At 44.8% G+C, this 23,245-nt stretch overlaps 1 protein-coding gene and 1 long non-coding RNA gene across 3 annotated transcripts in view; one reads left to right on the forward strand and one right to left on the reverse strand.

Annotated features, from left to right (window-relative positions):
- frmpd2 (FERM and PDZ domain containing 2) overlaps window positions 1–23,245 on the forward strand; it is a 145,947-nt gene that overhangs the window by 61,090 nt on the left and 61,612 nt on the right. For both annotated transcript variants that reach the window (XM_033012960.1, XM_033012961.1), the window contains exons 8-12: window positions 6,250–6,328; window positions 9,324–9,489; window positions 10,330–10,407; window positions 12,983–13,157; window positions 21,239–21,389. In XM_033012960.1, the coding sequence (XP_032868851.1) occupies window positions 6,250–6,328; window positions 9,324–9,489; window positions 10,330–10,407; window positions 12,983–13,157; window positions 21,239–21,389 (649 nt within the window). The remainder of the gene's footprint in view (window positions 1–6,249; window positions 6,329–9,323; window positions 9,490–10,329; window positions 10,408–12,982; window positions 13,158–21,238; window positions 21,390–23,245) is intronic.
- On the reverse strand, window positions 1,663–17,168 carry LOC116966574. The gene is made up of 3 exons (XR_004410056.1): window positions 17,132–17,168; window positions 9,345–9,347; window positions 1,663–1,776 (listed from the first exon to the last, which is right to left on the reverse strand). It is a non-coding gene; the product is annotated as an uncharacterized LOC116966574 (long non-coding RNA).

A 23,245-nucleotide genomic window follows, 5' to 3' on the forward strand; every position in this document is an offset into this window, starting at 1 on the left:
AGCAAAATAATAATTATTCATTTTAGTGCAGTTTAGTTTATTGTCACGTGTACCGAGGTACAGTGAAAACCTTTTGTTGCGTGCTATCCAGTCAGCAGAAAGACAATATATGATTACAATCAATCCATTTACAGTGTATACATACATGATAAGGGAATAACGTTTAGTGCAAGGTAAAACCAGCAAAGTCCGATCAAAGATAGTCTGCGGGTTATCAAAGAGGTAGATAGTAGTTCAGAACTCGCTCTGGTTGTGGTAGGATGATTCAGTTGCCTGATAACAGCTGAGAAGAAACTCCCTGAATGTGGAGGTGTGCGTTTTCACACTTCTGTACCTTTTGCCTGATGGGAAAGGGGAGAAGAGGGAGTGGCCAGGGTGCGACTTGTCCTCGATTCTACTGCTGGCCTTGCCGAGGCAGCGTGAGGTGTAAATGGAATCAGTAGAAGAGAGGTTGGTTTGTGTGATGGCTTGGGCTGTGTCCACAATTTGCTACAATTTCTTGCAGTCCTGGATGGAGCTGTTCCCAAACCAAGCTGATGAAATACTTTCTATGGTGCATCTGTAGAAGTTGGTGAGAGTTGTGGGGGACATGCCAAACTTCTGAAGCCTTCTAAGGAAGTGTGTGCTTTCTTGGTCGTTGCTTCAATATGGGTGGTCCAGGAGAAGTTGTTGCCGATATTGACTCCGAGGAATTTGACGTTTTCGACCATCTCTACTTCGACACCGTCAATGCAAACTGGGTTATGTGTTAATTTTCAGCAGTTACATTGGGAAAAAAAAATGCAATTCCTTTAGTAAGAAAAGAAGACAGAAAACTGGTAGTCACCAGGCATTTAGTTTAACATCTGGCAGACAAACTATTACTAAAGATATTTTAACAAGACGTATCGAAAAATCCAAGACAATCCGGTAGGATAACGTAATGTTGTGAAATTAAATTATGTTGGAATAATTTATTGTGTTCTTTGAAGAAGAAAGATGTCCTGTAGATGAAGGATAACCAGTGGACAAGCTAAACTTAGATTTGGGGAACACATTTGATATGGTATTGTATCTCATAATTTCTCTGTCCATTTTCCACCCAAATTAACCCATCAAATTCATCATTCCTCAGACCTCGTGCATTGCCAATTTTGTAGTCCTTTTGGTTAAGGCATGTTAGTCGCTTTTCCTGTTCACCCATTTCAATAGACAATACACAATAGACTATAGGTGCAGGAGTAGGCCATTCGACCCTTCGAGCCAGCACCGCCATTCAATGTGATCATGGCTGATCATCCCTAATCAGTACCCCGTTCCTGCCTTCTCCCCATATCTCCTGACTCCGCTATTTTTAAGAGCCCTATCTAGCTCACTCTTGGAAGTATCCAGTGAACCGGCCTCCACCGCCCACTGAGGCCGAGAATTCCACAGACTCGCAACTCTCTGTGAGAAAAAGTGTTTCCTCGTCTCCGTTCTAAATGGCTTACTCCTTATTCTTACACTGTGGCCCCTGGTTCTGGACTCCCCCAACATCGGGAACATGTTTCCTGCCTCTAGCGTGTCCAAACCCTTAACAATCTTATATGTTTCAATAAGATCCCCTCTCAACCTCCTAAACTCCAGAGTGTACAAGCCCAGCTGCTCCATTCTCTCAGCATATGACTGTCCCACCATCCCGGGAATTAACCTTGTAAACCTACGCTGCACTCCCTCAATAGAAAGAATGTCCTTCCTCAAATTAGGGGACCAAAACTACACACAATACTCCAGGCGTGGCCTCACTAGCGCTCTGTACTTTGTTTTCCATGAATGGCCTTGAGCACAATTTTAAACTGCCTGCCGTCTAAAATTTTGAAACACTGATATGTATGACTGAATTGATGGAAAGATACACAAGTTCATAAGTTCTAGGAGCAGAATTAGGCAATTCGGCCCATCAAGTCTACTCTGCCATTCAATCATAGCTTTCCCTCTCAACCCCATTCTCCTCCCCATGAGCCTTGGCACCCTTACAAATCAAGAATCAGTTATTCTCTGCATTAAAATTCACCATCGTCCGTGGCAATGAATGTCACAGATTCACCACCCTCTGACTAATGTTACAGTGAACAGAGCAGCTACACATCTCTCCCAGCGGCTGTGTCCAATGTGAAATGAAATTACTGGTTAACAGCTGCGACCCTGTAATCTGAAAAGCATTTTGCCAGGGAATGAACTTGCAGCATCTCTGCTCAAGATGAGCACCACAGTTTAATCTATCCACATGTCTCCTTTAACGTCAATTTTCCGATCGCTGTGTTCAAGCAATAAACACAGCAACTTATCCGGGTGCCTGGTGCACCAGCTTAACTGGTCAGTACTGTGCTAAGCATTAGACGACTGCAGATTCTCACAGTCTGCTGATTCCGATTCGGAATCAGCAGACTGTGAGAGTCGGCAGTCGTCCACTCCAGGCACTGGCAATGCTGTGGAAGTGCTTCACCATCAGGGATGATTTTGGATGGAGCATTAATAGGAATTTTGCTGTTCCAACTGGCCATGAAGATTCCAACGTGTTTATTTTGTTGGCCTTGGAGCACACGCAATAGCTGCCAAATTGTCTGTAAAAGAGTGCCGACATTTCAGAAAGTATTATTTTGCGAACCATACACTGGGAAGCAAAGATCCTATTGCGGAGCAAGATAGACCACTCCTGCTAAATGCAATGGGCTGACGTGTAGTACGCAACGGAACGGAACGCGGGCCTTTTTTTCATCCATTTCCGTAACCGGACTCGACCCAACCAGACTCGCAGTGTAATCAATGTTGCGGGGGAACAGTTTGTGTTAATAAATTAAAATTCTGAAAATGAGGAGAAGATTTTTACCAAATTATTTTTACGAGGTTGTGTCCGTAACTGGCTTCCGTCTCCGCACTATTATACTATGGGAGCTTTGGTGCGGAGACGGAAGCCGGTTACGGAAATGGGGCCGAAAATTACCCATGAATCTGCCCATGACAGTACTACGTCTTTTTCGTCGAGTGGACCATCTTGCTCGCTATAGGATCTTTGCTGGGAATGTTGGGGGTGCTTAAACAAAGAGATCAGGAGGGCAAAGAAGGATATCACTGGCATGCAGCAGTAAAGAAACCTCCCACTCTTGTAAGTATATTAAGGGCAAGAGGATGTGTGTGGGAAGGAACTACAGATGCTGGTTTACACCAAAGATAGACACAAAATGCTGGAGTAACTCAGCGGGATAGGCAGCATCTCTGGATAGAAGAAATGGGTGATGTTTCGGGTCGAGACTTCAGATTCTCAGACTACAGCACCAGAGACCCGGGTTCGATCCTGACTATGGGTGCTGTCTGTACGCCATTTGTACGTTCTCCGGTAACCTGCATTGGTTTCCTCCCACACTCCAAAGACGTACAGGTTTGGAGGCTAATTGGCTTGGTATAATTGTAAATTGTCCCTAGTGTGTAGGATAGTGTTAATGTTCGGGAATCGCTGGTCGACGCGGACTCGGTGGGCTGAAGGGCCTGTTTCTAAACTAAACTAAAAGGGCATCAGGGATATGTCAAGTAATTACCGGGCTTGTGAGTCTCCAAGGAATAGTCCCAGCCTACTCAACCTCTCCCTATAGCTCAGACCCTTGAGTCCTGGCAAAATCCTCGTAAACCTTCTCTGTACCCTTTCAAGCTCAACAAAATCTTTCCTATAACATGGTGCCCAGAACTGAACACCCAACTCTAAATGCGGCCCAACATCTTGTATAACTGCAACATGACCTCCCAACTTCTATACTCAATACGCTGAACGATGAAGGCCAATGTGCCAAAAGCCTTTTTGACCATCCTATCTACCTGTGACTACACCTGCAAGGAACCATGCACCTGTACTCCTCTGCTCTACAACACTCCCCAAAGCCCTACCATGCACTGTGTAGGACCTGCCCATGTTAGATTTCCCAAAATGCAACACCTCACATTTCTCTGTATTAAATTCCATCAACCATTCCTCAGCCCATCTATCCGACCGATCATGATCCGGCTGCAATATCTCACAACCATCCTCACTATCTGCAATACCACCCACTTTTGCATCATCTACATACTCGCTAATCATGCGATGCATCTTCTCATTCAAATTTTTAATATAATTGTAAATTGTCCTTAGTGTGTGCGGGACAGTGTTAGTGTGCGGGGATCACTTCTTCTTCCTCGTGTCCGGCCATCTCCTATATCACGTCTTTCCGGTTGGTCAGTGACGGTTGACGGTCGGTGGTTGCAGAATTGGCTACTTCAGTCAGTCACTGTGATACAGTTCCTGTCGTCAGCATATATCTACGGACTCGCTACGGCCTCCTACGGACATTCCCCGAGTTTGATTCAAGACTACATTAGACTACATGAGGAATTGGATAATAGTCTGCAGATGCTGGAAATCCGAAACAAAATCAGGAACGCTGTAGGTGCTTATTAGTGAGGAGAGAAACAGAATCAACATTTTGGACCAAGGTCTCCTCATCAAAACTTAGAAAACCACACCAACCCATCCCAGGACAATGGTCACTTCAGGCTAAGATAAGAGCATAATGGCCCTGTCCCACAATGCGAGTTCATTCCAAGAGCTCTCCCGAGTTTAAAAAAAATCAAACTCGTGGTAAGTACGGAGAATGAACGTAGCGGGTACGTCGGAGCTCGGGGACATCTCTTAGCGGCTCGTAACGCTAACGATAGGTACTCGGGAAGACTAGCTAACGGCAGGTAAGCTCGGGAAGACTCGTGAAGATTTTTCAACATGTTGAAAAATGCCCACGAGAGCCCCGAGTACCGACGAGTGGCCATTACCGTAAATCTCAGAGTTCGAATCAGGGCAAACTCGGGAGAGCTCTTGGAACAAACTCGTACAGTGGGACAGGGGTTTAAGACATGGGAGCAGAATTAGGCCATTGGTCCCAGTGAATCTACTCTGCCATTCAGTCATGGCTGATCTATTTTCCCCCATTCTCCTGCCTTCTCTTTATAACCATTGATGCCTTTACTAATTAAAAACCTATCAATCTCCATTTTAAAAAGACCCACTGACTTGGCCTCCACCGTGGTTTGTGACAATGAATTCCACAGATTCACCACCATCTGGCTAAAGAAATTCCTCCTCATCTCTATTCTCAAGATAGATGCTTTTTTTCTGAGGCTGTGCCCTGTGGTACTAGAGTCTCCCACTACTATAAACATTTGTGCCATGTCTACTCTATCTAGGCCTTTCATTATCCAGTAGGTTTCAATGAGATCCTCCCTTCCATAGCTATCCTCCAGCCATCCTTCTATCAGAACCTCAATCCACTCACCCAGTAACAGCACATACTCCTCCTACATTTTCGCCTTCTCCACCAGGCTCCCACTACTAGCTACATCTTCCCATCTCCACCCCTTTCTGCTTTCCACAGAGCCCGTTCCCTCCGCTACTCCCTGGTCAACTTGTCCCTTCCCTTCCCACCCAAACCAACCCTTCCCCAGGTAACTGTGAGGGAAAGTACTGCCCTCTGTACTTATTTAAGGAACAACCAGCATGTATTAACTGCCCACAGATCTCCAAGAGGGTGACAATGTTACTTTCAAAGTCAGTGAATATCATGAGAGACTGTTGGAAGTTTATTCTCAAGCTACGGTGACAGTTCCCATTTTTTGCCTGCGGTATTAGGTCTTAGGGAATAGGAGTAGAATTAGGCCATTCGGCCCATCAAGTCTACTCCACCATTCAATCATGGCTGATCTATCTCTCCCTCCTAATGTTACAAAGGTATGGTCTTCAACACTATTCCAGAAGTCCTTTTACTGCGCAACTTTGACACAGTCCTTGATCAAAAGAAACAAACCAGTGGCTTAAGCAGAAAGACTATTAGCCTCTCTCATGCTGACTAATGAAAAGATTAAGTGGATTATTCTCAAAGCCACAAGGGATTGCTATTTTTAGCTGTAGTTTAGTGGCTGCTTTACTGAACTGGATGAGGGACAAGCAAAAACACTTTGCAGGAAGGGTAAAGGCTCCTTCAAGGTGCAGCGATCGAAGCCATGCTTGCAGTGGGGCGAGAGCCCAGTCTCCATCGCGAGCTGCAGCATTGAAATGTGTCCCAATAGTTCCCCAAGTGTGGCACTGCCCTGGGTCAGACGGCCTTCTTTCAAGCCAGAAGGGTTTCCTCAGCGTGAAGAAACAGCCATGCCCTACTTGCTGTTACCAGAGAGCATTGTGACTCTGTGAGTAATTGGATTTTGTGTTTTCAGGAAGCTGGCATCGGCAGGAAGAGTGGAGAACGCAAAACAGGAATTCGATAGCAAGCCGTTACCGACACCTCACCGACAGGTATGCCATGTACAGCTGTGAACAAGTGACAATCATTTCACCCTCACGTTCTAAAACTGTGGCAACAGCTTTATATATATATTTTTGTGAGAACTTCCTTTCCTGAAGATTGAAAACACGACCTTGCGCTAAACGTTATTCACATTACCCCATATCCTGTTTCCTGGGCGGCACGGTGACACAGCGGTAGAGCTACTGCCAGAGATCCAGGTTCGATCCTGACCACAGTTGCTGTCTATACGGAGTTTGTACGTTCTCTCCGTGACCTGCACGGGTTTTCCCTGAGATCTTCGGTTTCCTCCCACACTCCAAAGACGTACAGGATTGTAGGTTAATTGGCTCGGTGCAAATGTAAATGGGGGTGCTTGAAAATCAAGAGAATTTTAGAAGTGTTCTTGCATCGAAGCAAATCCTGCATTTCAATACTCCAACCCGCAGGAGAATGGGGTTAGGAGGGAGAGATAGATCAGCCATAATTGAATGGTGGGGTAGACTTGATGGGCCAAATGGCCTAATTCTACTCCTATTCCTTTTTGACCTTACAAACCTGTACAAACTGTGAGCGTGGGAGGAAACTGGAGCATCCGGAGAAAACTCACGCAGTCACAGGGAGAACGTGCAAACTCCATACAGACAGCACCCATAGTCAGGATCGATCCTGGGTCTCTGGCGCGATGAGGCAGCAGCTCTGTCGCTGCACCGCCGTGCCGCCCCTATATGCTTGCATTATAGAACAGAGATCAGTGAATAGTACAGCACAAGATCAGGCCCTTCAGCCCACAATGTCTGTACCAAACACGATGCCGACTGTTATCTGCCTGCACATAATCCACATCTCTCCAGATCAGCCTCTGATTTTTCTGCTTTGGTTCCTTGAGCAGCCCTGATATCCAACGCTGCATCATCGGCAGCTGATGCCTTCCGTTGTCCAGCTCCTAAATTCTGTAATTCTCTGCTTAAATATCACCACTTCCATTAAGGCATTTAATTAACTCTCCAAATATTTCATCAGGCTTCGCCGTTAAATCTTGTCTGAATGCACTTGCCTGAAACACCTTATCTTGTTACGTTAAAGATTTTACTCACGTATAACTTTTTGTTATCACTATTTTAGACCGCAGACAAAGTAATTAATACGTTCATTCTCCTGATGAATTTTAGTAATCCGCATTGAACTTCAGTTCATTCTGGGATTTAGGTTACTTGTTCTAATTTACACAAGGATTTTGTCAGTATTTTATTAATGTGACAGAATGTCATTTTATTTAAGTTGTCGCATGCAGACAGAAGTTGGTCTCATTATGGAAACTTGAACATACAATCTAGGCTTTCCCTCCCAGTGCAGTGTCTAGGCAATGTACTGTTGAAAAGGCTGTCAGCTGGAACAAATGTTAAGCCATCAGCTGCTTATAAAGGGATTCATAGCCCTATTTTAAAGGTGAGGGCAGTGGGGTGGCAGGTAGATCTTTTTGACCTTTTGGCAGGTAGATCTGTTGCCTTTTCAACTCCAGTGAGCCTTGTTCAATCTTGAGCTATAAGGGTGTCAGGGGTTGTGGGGAGAAGGCAGGAGAATGGTGTTGGGAGGGAGAGATAGATCAGCCATGATTGAATGGCGGAGTCAACTTGGTGGGCCGAATGGCCTAATTCTGCTACTTCAATTTATCAACTTACGAACTTGACCTCCGGAGCTTTCTGTGTGGAGTCTGCACGTTCTCCCTTTGATCGTGTGGGTTTCCTCCGGGTGCTCTGGTTTCTTCCCATATTCCAAAGACGTACGGGCCAGTAGGCGAATTAGCCACTGCATATTGAGTGTATAAGTGAGTGGTAGAATCTGGCAGAAGTTGGAATATGGGGAAAATAGTGGTCAGTGAACCAACATGAGCAACATGACACAATGGGCTGATTATGGCCTCCTGTGCAATAAATAGTATGTTAAATATAAAATGTCAGCATAAAAAGAGAAAGTGTTGGATATAACCAGCACATTGTGCATCCTCTGTGAAGAAACACACTTAACGTCAGGTAGACACAAAAACCTGGAGTAACTCAGGCAGCATCTCTGGAGAGAAGGAATGGGTGACGTTTTGGGTCGAGACCCTTCTTTAGACCCGAAACGTCAATATTCGGGTCGAGACCCTTCTTCAGACCCGAAACGTCACCCATTCCTTCTCTCCAGAGATGCTGCCTGTCCCGCTGAGTTACTCCAGCATTTTGTGTCTACGGTTTAAACCAGCATCTGCAGTTCCTTCCTACACTTAAGGTCAGATCATTGAGTTCCCTCATGACTTGAAATGGCACAATTTTTCTCTCTCTACAGATTATGTCTCTGATGCCTCAATTTTCAAAATTTGCAAATATGCATATTCCATTAGACTTTGCTTTTGAATTTGCAATGTTTTGAGCGACCCATTGCATTACCACATTTGTGTATTCACTGCATCATTGTGTCCACATTATGCATTCCATGCCATCCAGAGGTGACTACATTTCAAAAACCATATCACTAGTTGGAAAGCACTTTGGGTTTACATCAAAAGTAATACATCAATGCAGCATTTTATCAATTTACAAAAGGCAAGAATCATCTTGATTTGGATTATGCGAGTTACTAAAGAGGCAATTCATGAATTAATACAGAATTAATCAGATAGTCTAATCTTCAAGATTCATAACGGTGACAAATCTCTGTTTCTTCTGAGTTTCAAGGTCATTCGTAAAATACATCTTTGTTCTTATTCACACTTTCATGGATAGAATTGTAACACCAGAGCAGTGCTTCACAAGTTCACAAATTATAGGAGTAGAATTAGGCCATTCGGCCCATCGAGTCTACTCCGCCATTCAATCATGTCTGATCTCTGACTCCAAATCCCATTTTCCTGCCTTCTCCCCATAATCCTTGACACCCGATCTAATCAAGAATTAAAAAACTCTTGTAGTGGTCAGTTGATGCTATTGAATGAGTTGGGTGTAACTTGCAGTTTCCATTGTGAAGGTCGTTGAGTACGTTAAGTACCAACTCCAGTGGCATCCACTTGGAGAGTGAACGTGATTACCTACTGAGTGGGGGCGCGTACATCCCAGCTGCATTCCTGAACGAGGCAACGAGCTTGCCGCAGAGAGCCGCTTCAGTGCCCTGCTTTTTGCACCAAAAGGGAAAGGTACGATCGCATTTTGCTTTCGCTAGAGTACTGAGAAGAATAAGTCTTCACTCCCATGTCGTTTCATGTCCACAAACCCCTGGGATTCTTGACCCCAGAGGATTGTGTAGGTTTGGTGGTTGAGAGCATTTAAGATGGGGGTGGATACATTCTGGCAAGATCATTTTGAAGAATTGATGGCTACATCAATGGTACAGAGGTAGAGCTGAGGCTGTGGGCAGATCAACTTCATAGAACATAGAACTACACAGCACAGGAAAGGGCCCTTCAGCCCACAATGTTTGTGCCGAACATGATGCCGGGTTAAGCAGATCTCATCTGCCTGTACATGATCCATATCCCTCTACTCGCTGGAGTTTAGAAGGATGAGGGGGCACCTCATTGAAACTTACAGAATAATGAGAGTAGGGAGGTCAAGAATCAGAGGACATATGTTTAAGGTGAGAGGGGAAATGTTTAATAGGAACCTGAGGGGCAACATTTTCACACAAGGGTTGGTGGGTGTATGGAATGAGCAGCCAAAAGAGGTAGTTCAGGCAGGGACTATAACAACATTTAAAAGACATTTGGACAGTACACAGATAGGAAATGTTTAGAGGGATATGGGCTATACACAGGATGGTGGGACTAGCGTAGGTAAGACATCTTGGTCAGCATGGGCAAGTTGGGCTGAAGGGCCTGTTTTCCATGCTATGACAGACCCTCTATGGGGTGGAAAAAGCAGGGTGATATTAGCTGGTTCATTCTTTTGAAGGGATAGCATTGGCACGATGGGCTGACCGGCATCCATGTACTGTATATGTGTGATGACTCTATGGTTCTGTTTCGTGTTCTCTGCAGCAGCGATATTCTGGGCCAGAGTTTATTCGGATGGCTGGAGGCCCCACGATGGCACTGGATCTGCCCGGCCCCATTGTGGTGAGGAACCCAATCTCATGTGTGACGCCCACAACAGAGGTTCCCCTCCGCCCCCACCTCAACGGGTTCCGGGTCCGCCACGATGTAAAGCTTTTCTTCTTCTAAGGGAAGGAGTCCTCACCACCCAGCGGTAGCCCCTTCTCCTGTTTCCACCGGTCCCCCTCCTCTTGGACTCCCCAGACCGGCCTTCTACCCTCTCTAGACCACTATATTTCTAACTGCTGGTGTGACATCAACTGTCTCAACTCTTCCATCTTCCACTCCCCTTACCTACCCTAACCTCACCCCAGAGTCCGAAGAAGGATCTCGTCCCGAAACGTCACCTATTCCTTCTCTCCAGAGAAGCTGCCTGTCCCGCTGAGTTACTCCAGCATTTTGTGTCTATCTCCAGAGTGACCATTTAAGTCACGTAAACTATGCTGACTGACAGGAAGGCGGCGGAGTGAAGCAGCAGCCCAGAGCAAATCCCCTGTCACTCGTCTGAATTCCACATTCTGCAGAGTAGCTCGGGCAGCACGGTGGCGCAGCGGTACAGTTGCTTGTTTACAGCGCTTGCAGCGCCTGTGACCAGGGTTCGATCCTGACTGCGGGTGGTGTCTGTCCGTTCGGGGTTTGTACGTTCTTCTCGTGGCCGCTTGGGTTTTCTCCGAGATCATCGATTTCCTCCCGAACATGTTCAGGTTTGGAGGTCAATTGGCTTTGTATAAAAGTGTGTGTAGGATAGTGTTAATGTGCGGGGATCGCTTGTCGGCGTGGAAGGGCCTGTTTCGTGGCTGTATCCCTAAACTAAACTAAACTATACTAGCGAGTGCCCCCTTTGTGCAAGTCCTTAGCCCCCATTCACCAGGCTATTGGCATTGGTTATACATGGGTTGGGAAGTTTAGTTTAGTTTAGTTTATTGTCACGTATACACTGAACAGCGTTTTTGTTGTGTTCTATTCAGTCAGGGGAAAGACTATAACTGATTACAATCAAGCCGTCCACAGTGTACAGACACAGAATAAAGGGAACCGTTTAATGCAAGATAAAGTCCAGTAAAGTCTGATTAAGGAAATCCTGTTGGGTCTCCAACGAGGTCGATGGTAGGTCAGGACTGCTGGCTCGAAGGGCCAAATGGCCTCCCCCTGCACCTATTTTCTATGTTTCTAATAGGCAATACTGTATGGAAGAGCTCATATTTTTTCACACAGAGAGTGGTGAATCTCTGGAACTCTCTGCCACAGAAGGTACTTGAGGCCAGTTCATTGGCTATATTTAAGAGGGAGTTAGATGTGGTCCTTGTGGCTAAAGGGATCAGGGGGTATGGAGAGAAGGCAGGTACAGGATACTGAGTTGGATGATCAGCCATGATCATATTGAATGGCAGTGCAGGCTCGAAGGGCCGAATGGCCTACTCCTGCACCTATTTTCTATGTTTCTATGTCTATGTTTCTACTATCTACCTCACAAATGACCCTCGAACTATCCTTGATCAGACTTTGCTGGCTTTACCTTGCACAAATCTAATCCTCAGCATTCTGGATACAGCCACTGACTAGGAACTGAATTAAACCAGACATACAAACACATCCCTGACAACGTTAGGTTAGATTTAGCCATAGAATTGCTGAATTGCTAAATTGGTTTCAAAAAATAAGTGTAATTTTCTGGACCATTATTAATGATTTCAATCAGAGTGGGTGCGTGCTGTGATTACATAGAAACATAGAAAATAGGTGCAGGAGTAGGCCATTCGGCCCTTCGAGCCTGCACCGCCATTCAATATGATCATGGCTGATCATTCAACTCATAATCCTATACCTGCCTTCTCTCCATACCCCCTGATCGCTTTAGCCACAAGGGCCACATTAGGCTGACGCTTGACAAGCTGATGTGTTCTGTGAGTCATGATGGCTTGAGGTGATCAGTCCACAATCTGGTAACGGTGGCGCAGCGGTAGAGTTGCTACCTTACAGCGCCAGAGACCCGGGTACCATCCTGACTACGATTACTGTCTATACGGCGTTTGTACGTTCTCCCTGTGACTTGCGTGGGTTTTCCCCAGGTGCTCCAGTTTCCTCCCACACTCCAAAGACTAAAAGCCCTGTCCTACGGTACGAGTTCATTCCAAGAGCTCTCCCGATTTTGCCCTGATTCGAACTCGGACATTTATGGTAATGGTACTCGGGGCTCTCGTGGACATTTTTCAACATGTTGAAAAATCTTCACGAGTCTTCCCGTGCTTACCTGCCATTAGCGAGTCTTCCCGAGTACCTGCCGTTAGCGTTACGAGCCGCTAAGAGACGTCCCCGAGCTCCGAGGTACCCCTACGTTCATTCTCCGTGCTTCCCACGAGTTTGATTTTTTTTAACTCGGGAGAGCTCTTGGAATGAACTCGTACCGTGGGACAGGGCCATTACAGGTTTGTAGTAGGTTAATTGGCTTCTGGAGAGATTGTAAACTGTCTCTAGTGTGTAGGATAGTGTTGGTGTATGGGGATCGCTGGCCGGTGCGGACTCGTTGGACTGAAGGACACGTTTCCACGTGTATCTCTTAGCTAAACTCAACTAAAGTATTGGAGTTTTTTCTTTGCAGAGCAAGAAAGGGAAGGTGCATCTGTCACAGCGAGAGCTCAGTGTCATCATACCAAACGGACAATGTTTGCAAGTGAAATGTGACGTGAAGTCAAGGGGCGGTGATGTATTTGACATGGTCGTGGCGTACACCAACCTTGTGGAGCATTTCTACTTCGGCCTTGCTTATCTGAAAGGTACGTTTTTCAAAGATATCCTTGCATCATTTTTCTGGTTGGTTCTGAGTCATTCCTGTTGTTTATATGAACCATTCAGCTGATTTATTGTTCGATCTTTGTGAGCCTTTATGAGTCATATTTCCCAAAGTTCTGTTGATTCCCTCTGGAATCAAGCTGGAGAGTTGAATTTTGAACACTCTCGAGGTTAAAAGTTGAAAGCTTAACTTTGATGGTGGGTCCAGAAAAATGACACGTATGTGACCCAGTCAATCTGTGCCCAGGCTAGATCTTGTGTGATCCAGGGGATTCCTTTCAAAATCGCATTAGCATCGAGTCAACTCGCCCTTCACTGCCACGTCCCCTACCCACACCTACTCTGCCCAACCCCTCCTCCCCAAGCTGTCCCTGATCTCTGCAGAATTGGAAGAGGCCCCAGTTACGATCTCAGTAAAATAAAGAAAATTGCCTAACAATTACGCAATCACGTGGTGATTTTTCGTGTGAAACTACCGATGCAAAGAGTTGTGAACCAAGGCAAACTCATCATAGTCAGGATGGATAGCTGTACGATCTTACAATTCAACAATGTTTTTCCTTTAAAATGTTTCAATGCATTTGTGGAATTAGTGTAAATTGAGTATTCGTTTGTCCACGGGGCAGTGAGATCTGGAACTAACAGAGGTTAATATTAGTCATCGGCCTCAACATTATGAGCTCTGCCTTCATAAGTTCACAAATTCATAAGTGATAGTAGAATTAGGCCATTCGGCCCATCAAGTCTACGTTGCCATTCAAAAATGGCTGATCCGTCTCTCCCTCCTAACCCCATCCTCCTCCCTTCTCCCCATAACCCCTGACATGATTTATATGTTAAAATATATACCCGGTTAATCGCATGAAATGTTAGTTTTTGACGTCGCATTCCCGCCATCCAAAGGCAGTTGAACTTTTTAATTACTTCTTCAATTTACAGCGAGTCAAAACATATGTTCTGTGAGTGGCTGTAACTGTGGAATTTTACTGTATAATCAAATGTGAGCCAATTTGTAAAAAAATAAGTTTTAGTATCCAACACTTATTGTCAGACAGCAGTCGATGGGACAAGTCTATAGTAGACCCCGCACACACACCCCAACCTCAAGCTAATAACGCAGGGATGAATTAAGTGCACATCTTTACTCTTCCTGGTGAACAGATGTTGCCCGTGTTCAAATTAAAAGTTAATATGCCTTGACAGAGCTATTTCTCAACCAAGCTTTTTGTAGCACTTCCTAACAACATTCCAGGCTTGGCAGTCTTTTTCTGCACTTGGCAAGATTCCAGCAGGAAAATTAAATTTCATGGGTGGCAGGGGACATCTGGGGAGAGTGATAGCACAGATGGAGGACCGTCCTGGCCAGATGGCACAATAGAAAACTTCCTCTCGTTATATTCTTTTAATTACAAATACAAAGTCAGTCAGGAAAGGCTGGACCTGGACTAAAGATGTCGGAGGTCCAATGGCATTGAAAGTCATTCACTACTGTTTATCTAGGTTTCGGCCTATTATTGTCATGTGCACTGAGGTACAGTGAAAAGCTTAGCAATGCACGTTGTTCAGTCAGATCAGATAGAAATTAGGTGCAGGAGTAGGCCATTCGGCCCTTCGAGCCTGTACCATACAGAAACACAATCGTAGGTGGATGAGGGGATGAGGGGAGATCTTAAAGAGGTGTACAAAATCATGAGGGGAATAGATCGGGTCGATGCACAGAGTCTTTTACCCAGAGTAGGGAAATCGAGGACCAGAGGACATAAGTTCAAGGTGAAGGGGAAAAGATTGAATAGGAATCTGAGAGGTAACTTTTTCACACAGGTGGGTGTATGGAACAAGCTGCCAGAGGAGGCAGTTGTGGCTGGGGCTATCCCATGTGTGTGCACGTGTTGTGTATATGTATCTGTGTGAGAACAGTTCAAATGTCCACAGTCTTCAGGGCCAGTCCCACTTGGCCGTCATTTGCGCGTAATTTACGCGACATCATTTACACGTCACGACGCACAACGCGCGCGTCGTGACACGCACGTGATGCGCGCATGGTGTGCATTACGCGCGCATGGTATGCGATGACATAGGCAGTGATGCGCGGCCGCGTGCGGCGTAGCAGGATTTTGTGATGTACAAAATCTTCACGCGCCATCTGCATGAAGCGCAAATGACAGCCAAGTGAGACAGGCCCTTTCCTGTCTGGTTTAAATATTTGAATATTCATTTTGTTCATTTCCTGTGAATCTGATTACACCAGTGAAGTCAGTAAATGTTTTTTTTTTAGTTTTATGTGTCACAAACACTAGGAATTAATTAGAGAAGACACAAAGTGCTGGTGTAACTCAGCAGGTCAGACAGCTTCTCTGGGAAACATGGACAGGTGACGTTTTGAGTCTGGACCGTTCTGCAGTTAATTAGAACGGAAGCCAGGAGAACAGGCCCCAATCTGCCATCGGATTGCCTCAGTGGAATCGTTTATGTTTGCATCCATTACTAAATCGTGTTACAACTCTCTGTGATTTGACGATGAATTCTGTGTTATTAATCCAGTACAATAACCATATTCAAACGTGGGGAATGTATGACTTTGAGTTGTCGTTATAGAACCATTCTCATTAGGTGATCATGTACACAATATGTTGAGTCAGTTGTTACTCAATGTTATTACTCTACCATCTACAGTACGTGGCATTTGGATAACCATTTTATTCCTCTCTGAGTATGGCAATCTCTACTCCACCATGTTTGGGACTTAATCCTGATACAGGGTCTTGACCCTAAGTATCACCATCTCTTTGCCTCCATGGATGCTGCAGACCCACTGAGTTCCTACAGCAGTTTTATGTTTGCTCATGATTCCAATATCTTCAATCTAGTTTAGTTTAGAGATGCAGGGGGAAAGCAAGTCCTTCACTAGCACTATCCTGCACACTTGGGACTATTTAAATTTTTTTTATCAATGCCATTATCCTACAAACCTGTACGTCTTTGGAGTATGGGAGGAAACCGGAGCACCCAGGGAAAACCCATGCGGTCACAGGTGAGAACGCACAAACTCCGTACAGACAGTACCCATATTCAGGATCGAACTCGGGTGTCTGCCGCTGTGAGGCAGCAACTCTACTACTGCGCCACTGTGTCACCCCTGTCATTTATAGAAACATAGAAACATAGAAAATAGGTGCAGGAGTAGGCCATTCGGCCCTTCGAGCCTGCACCGCCATTCAATATGATCATGGCTGATCATCCAACTCAGTATCCCATCCCTGCCTTCTCTCCATACCCCCTGATCCCTTTAGCCACAAGGGCCACATCTAACTCCCTGTTAAATATAGCCAATGAACTGGCCTCAACTACCTTCTGCGGGAGAGAATTCCACAGATTCACCACTCTCTGTGTGAAAAAAGTTTTCCTCATCTCGGTCCTAAAAGATTTCCCCTTTATCCTTAAACTGTGACCCCTTGTTCTGGACTTCCCCAACATCGGGAACAATCTTCCTGCATCTAGCCTGTGCAACCCCTTAAGAATTTTGTACGTTTCTATAAGATCCCCCCTCAATGTTCTGAATTCCAGCGAGTACAAGCCGAGTCTATCCAGTCTTTCTTCATATGAAAGTCCTGACATCCCAGTAATCAGTCTGGTGAACCTTCTCTGTACTCCCTCTATGGCAAGAATGTCTTTCCTCAGATTAGGAGACCAAAACTGTACGCAATACTCCAGGTGTGGTCTCACCAAGACCCTGTACAACTGCAGTAGAACCTCGTGTTCAAAAGGGAACTGCAGATGCTGGAATATCGAAGGTACACAAAATTGCTGGAGGAACTCAGCGGGTGCAGCAGCATCTATGGAGCGAAGGAAATGTTCGCCTGAAAAGTCTGAAGAAGGGTTTCGGCCCGAAACGTCGCCTATTTCCTTCGCTCCATAGATGCTGCTGCACCCGCTGAGTTCCTCCAGCAATTTTGTGTACCTGCAGTAGAACCTCCCTGCTCCTATACTCAAATCCTTTTGCTATGAATGCTAACATACCATTCACCTTCTTCACTGCCTGCTGCACCTGCATGCCTACTTTTAATGACTGGTGTACCATGACACCCAGGTCTCGTTGCATCTCCCCCTTTCCTAATCGGCCACCATTCAGATAATAATCTACTTTCCTGTTTTTGCCACCAAAGTGGATAACCTCACATTTATCCACATTATACTGCATCTGCCATGCATTTGCCCACTCACCCAGCCTATCCAAGTCACCTTGCAGCCTCCTAGCATCCTCCTCACAGCTGACACTGCCCCCCAGTTTCGTGTCATCCGCAAACTTGGAGATGTTGCATTCAGTTCCCTCGTCAGTTAGAGCCAGTTCTCTATCCACATCAATACTGAACCCCCAATACCGTATGCTTTAAGTTTGTATACTAATCTCTTATGTGGGACCTTGTCGAAAGCCTTCTGAAAGTCCAGATATAACACATCCACTGGTTCTCCCTTATCCACTCTACTAGTTACATCCTCGAAAAATTCTATAAGATTCGTCAGACATGATTTACCGTTCATAAATCCATGCTGACTTTGTCCAATGATTTCACCACTTTCCAAATATGCTGCTATCCCATCTTTAATAACTGACTAGCAGTTTCCCCACTACCGACGTTAGACTAACTGGTCTGTAATTCCCCGTTTTCTCTCTCCCTCCCTTTTTAAAAAGTGGTGTTACATTAGCTACCCTCCAATCCTCAGGAACTACTCCAGAATCTAAAGAGTTTTGAAAAATTATCACTAATGCATCCACTATTTCTGGGGCTACTTCCTTAAGTACTCTAGGATGCAGCCTATCTGGCCCAGGGGATTTATCGGCCTTTAATCCATTCCATTTACCTAACACCACTTCCCAGCTAACCTGGATTTCACTCAGTTCCTCCATCTCATTTGACCCCCGGTCCCCTGCTATTTCCGGCAGATTATTTATGTCTTCTTTAGTGAAGACAGAACCAAAGTAGTTATTCAATTGGTCTGCCATGTCCTTGTACCCCATGATCAATTCACCCGTTTCTGACTGCAAGGGACCTACATTTGTTTTAACTAATCTTTTTCTCTTCACATATCTATAAAAGCTTTTGCAGTCAGTTTTTATGTTCCCTGCCAGTTTTCTTTCATAATCTATTTTCCCTTTCCTAATTAAGCCCTTTGTCCTCCTCTGCTGGTCTCTGAATTTCTCCCAGTCCTCTGGTAGGCTGCTTTTTCTGGCTAATTTGTACGCTTCATCTTTTGCTTTGATACTATCCCTGATTTCCCTTGTTATCCACGGATGCACTACCTTCCCTGATTTATTTTTTTGCCAAACTGGGATGAACAATTGTTGTAGTTCATCCATGCAGTCTTTAAATGCCTTCCATTGCATATCCACCGTCAACCCATTAAGAATCAATCGCCAGTCTATCTTGGCCAATTCACGTCTCATACCCTCAAAGTTACCTTTCTTTAAGTTCAGGACCCTTGTTTCTGAATTAACGATGTCACTCTCCATCCTAATGAAGAACTCAACCATATTATGGTCACTCTTGCCCAAGGGGCCACGCACAATAAGACTGCTAACTAACCCTTCCTCATTACTCAATACCCAGTCTAGAATAGCCTGCTCTCTCGTTGGTTCCCCTACATGTTGGTTTAGAAAACTATCCCGCATACATTCCAAGAAATCCTCTTCCTCAGCACCCTTGCCAATTTGATTCACCCAATCTATATGTAGATTGAAGTCACCCATTATAACAGTTTTACCTTTGTTGCACGCATTTCTAATTTCCTGTTTGATGCCATCCCCAACTCCACTACTACTGTTAGGTGGCCTGTACACAACTCCCACTAGCGTTTTCTGCCCCTTAGTGTTTCGCAGCTCTACCCATATCGATTCCACATCCTCAAAGCTAATGTCCTTCCTTTCTATTGCGTTAATCTGCTCTCTAACCAGCAACGCTACCCCACCTCCTTTCCCTTTCTGTCTATCCCTCCTGAATATTGAATATCCCTGGATGTTGAGCTCCCAGCCTTGGTCACCCTGGAGCCATGTCTCCGTGATCCCAACTATATCATAGTCGTTAATAGCTATCTGCACATTCAACTCATCCACCTTATTACGAATGCTCCTTGCATTGAGACACAAAGCCTTCAGGCTTGTTTTTACAACACTCTTACCCCTTATACTATTATGCTGAAAAGTGGCCCTTTTTGATTTTTGCCCTGGATTTGCCGGCCTGCCACTTTTACTTTTCACCTTGCTACCTATTGCTTCTACCCTCTTCCTTTGATTTACCGTTTAGTTCAGGGGCATTATTCTTTTTTTTAATTGGTATTTGGCAAAGTTTGTTATTGCAAGGTACCAGTAATATCAAAGAACTTAGGTTTAAAATGACGATGAAGAGATTTGGAGAGGACCTAAGAAATAATTAGGCCATTCGGCCCATCAAGTGTACTCCACCATTCAATCATGCCTGATCTAACTTACCCCCTCAACCCATTCTTCTGCCTTCTCCCCTGCCACCCTTGTGCCAGCGTGGACCAAGTGGGCCAAAGGCCTGTTTCTGTGTTGTATGACTCATTTCTAGGTGGGTTATTGGTGAGTGTTTTTCCATATATTGTTGGTAAGAATACATAAAACGGGCGTAGCCTGCTGGTAACTGTAACTTTTAAACTAACTTTAACCTGACCAAACACACAAAACAAATTAGTGGTCTCTATTGATGTTTGTGGCGAACCGGACATATACAATGCTTGAAATTGCAATAGTTTTCAATTATTTATTGGTTCAACTTTCTACTTGAACTCACTAGAACTACAAGGAAATGTACTGCCTGTGAGGGTGGGAGAAACAAAATCATTCAGTGCCTTAATAGCAATGATGAAAAAGCAAAAGGATGGGACTGATGATGCTAGTCAGACTTGATGGAGCGAATGGCCTGCCTCTTTGTCAACTAATATATCTGGCACTTCACTGATTGTAAAATTACAATTAATCATAACATTAGAATATAGATAATTATATTATCATTATATCATTGGGTAAGGTTTTAGAATGCAGCTATTTAAACAATTTTTTTTTTTTAATGTTACTTCATAGACAGGTGCTGTTTTATTAATATAGGTGAAACTAAGATTACCACAGGCAAATGACCAGCTGAGATCACGTTAGTGAAAATGTCATGAAGGAAACGCAGAAAACCATTTCCTGGTTTCATAGTTGCGGTTATTATTGCAACGTGTACCAAGATGCAGTGAAAAGCTTATTGGGTTTCGGCCCGAAACGTTGCCTATTTCCTTCGCTCCATAGATGCTGCTGCACCCGCTGAGTTTCTCCAGCTTTTTTGTGTACCTGCAGTGAAAAGCTTTTGTTTGCGTGCTATCCAGTCAAAGAAAGATGATACATTAATACAATTAATCCGTCCACAGAGCACAGATAAAGGATAACAAGTACAACATTTAGTGCAAGATATAACACGAAAGTTGGATAAAGTCTCTTTAAAGCTAGTTCAAAGGTCCCCAATGAATAGTCCAAGGGTCTTGAATGGTGTAATCAGATACATGGGAAATGAACAGAATGAAAATCAAAATTTTTTTGAAATGTTTAATCCAGTCAGGAAGACCGTGAAAACGTTGATCTACTCTTAAATGTTTGTATGCATGAAATTCTATGATCTTTTATGATACGTTTACAGTTTATGGTGGATTTGTCTGTACAACAGCAGCACAATGGAACAAAAAGACTTTGGAGCATGGAATCTTGTCATCTTACAGGCACCTCATGCTCCTGGTTTTAAAAGACAGTGATAAAAATCTAGAACACAATAAACATTTCGAGTATGAAAGACCCAACAAAGCTCATTGAAGAAAATGATCAGTTTTGTATTTGCTAAGGTAGACAAAAATGCTGGAGAAACTCAGCGGGTGCAGCAGCATCTATGGAGCGAAGGAAATAGGCAACGTTTCGGGCCGAAACCCTTCTTCAGTTGTATTTGCTAACTTTGGCCAAGTGACGCTTTGTTTTGTTTTAATGTTCATCAACAACCACCTTGTCCTGTTTGTGTTACAGGGAAGGAATTTTTTTTTCTTGACCCTTTTACCAAGCTGCACAAGACAGCACCGCATGGCTGGAAGGATCCTCCCAAGAGAAAAACAGCCATCGTCAACTTCACTTTATTTCTAAGGATCAAGTTCTTTGTTGAACACTTCAGTATAATTCAGTGAGTAGTGAAAAAAAAATCGGTCACCAACATGGGGTCTTAGCATTTCTCCCTCATGGTCATTCATTGATTGTGTAGACATTGGCCTTGAAACCAACATTTGATATCATCACATCAGTCTGGAGAAGGGTCTCGACCCGAGACCCATTCCTTCTCTCCAAAGATGGTGCCTGTCTCGCTGAGTTACTCCAGCATTTTGTGTCTATCTTCAGTTTAAACTAGCATCTGCAGTTTCTTCCTACACATTTGATATCAATGTAGTTCTTTGGCATCTTGATCCATAAAGCTTGTCCATTGCAAGGACACCAAACATTAGGGGGATCTTGCATGATTGTGTTGTAGTTGAGGTTTCTGTGTGGCTCCTACTGTACAGTCTTGCAGTGCTACAGGAGGAAGAACTACTGCCCCAAAGCCTCAGCGAATCAGGTTTAATCCTGGCCTCGGGTGCAGTCCGTGTGGAGTTTGCACGTTCTGCCTGAAATCACATAGAAGCATGGAACTGCAGATGCTGGTTTGCAAAAATAGGGACAAAGTGTTGGAGTAACCCAGCAGGCTAGGCAACGTCTGGAGATCATGGATAGGTGACAATTCGGGCCAGGGCTCTTCTTCAGTTCATGTTTCGGGTGACCCAAAACATCACCTCTCCACGTTCTCCAGAGATACTGCCTGACCAGCTGAGTTACTCCAGCACTTTGTGTCATTTTCGTCCCTCCCGCTACTCATGTTGGTTTGCCATGAATGCTCTAGTTTCCTCTCGGTGTTTGTCACTGAGTGGCAGAATCCGGGGAGAATTAATGGGGGATTTGGTGAGAATAATTTACAAGGGCATTATAACTTCATGGACAGACACAATACAGATACAGATCCACCCATTCCATATAAACAATTCGGCACCCATTCTCAACAATCCTACTTTATTACAATTTTGTTGTCACCACATTCCCATCAACTCCCCCACAAATTCTGCCCCCAAAGACAGCCTAGAAAGCACACCAACGCCTCTACTTCCTGAGAAGACGAAGGAATTTTGACACGTCTCCAAAGACTCATCCCGATTTCAACAGCAGCACTATAATAAGCCTCAAATTTGGATGCATCACAGCTTGGTACGGCAACTGCTCTGTTCAAAACTGCCAGAAATTGCAGAGAGCTGTGAATGTAGCCCAGTCCATCACGCAATCTAGCCCCTTTTCCCCTCCCCTCTCCTTCCCTCTGCTAACCCCTCCCCTAACCTAACACTTCCCCTCCCCTCACCTCTCCCCTCCCCACCTCTCCCCTCCCCAACTCTCCTCTCACCCCCCCCCCCCCCCCTCCTCTACACTCCCTTCCCCTCCTCTCCAGTGACTCCATCTGCACCAAGCTACCTAGGGAATGCAGTCCACATAATCAATGACCAGTCCTTCTCTCTTCTCCTCTACCATTGGGATGAAGATACAAACATTTGAAAGCATGTACACCAGGTTCAGGTAAAGATTCTTCTCCGCTGTTATCAGACACTTGAACACATCCCTGTGTGACTGCGTGGGATTTCTCCAGGTGCTCCGGTTTCCTCCCACATTCCAAAGAGATGCAGGTTTGTAGGTTAATTGGTTTCTGTAAATTGTCTCCAGAGTGTAGGCTTGAACTAGTAGTGTGTGTGGTGATTGTTGATTGGCGCAGACTCGGTGATCGGAAGGGCCTGTTTCCACTAACTGACTAATAACCAAACATAGTAGAGTCAGACAGTAGGTTAAACAAGCCCCTCGGCACAAATTGCCCACACCGACCAAGATGCCCCATCTACACTAGTCCCACCTGCCCGCATTTAGTCCATATCCCACTAAATCTTTCCTCTCTGTCCAAATGCCTATTAAATG

The sequence above is a fragment of the Amblyraja radiata genome, chromosome 37, assembly GCF_010909765.2.
Source record: "Amblyraja radiata isolate CabotCenter1 chromosome 37, sAmbRad1.1.pri, whole genome shotgun sequence".
Lineage (NCBI taxonomy): Eukaryota > Metazoa > Chordata > Chondrichthyes > Rajiformes > Rajidae > Amblyraja > Amblyraja radiata.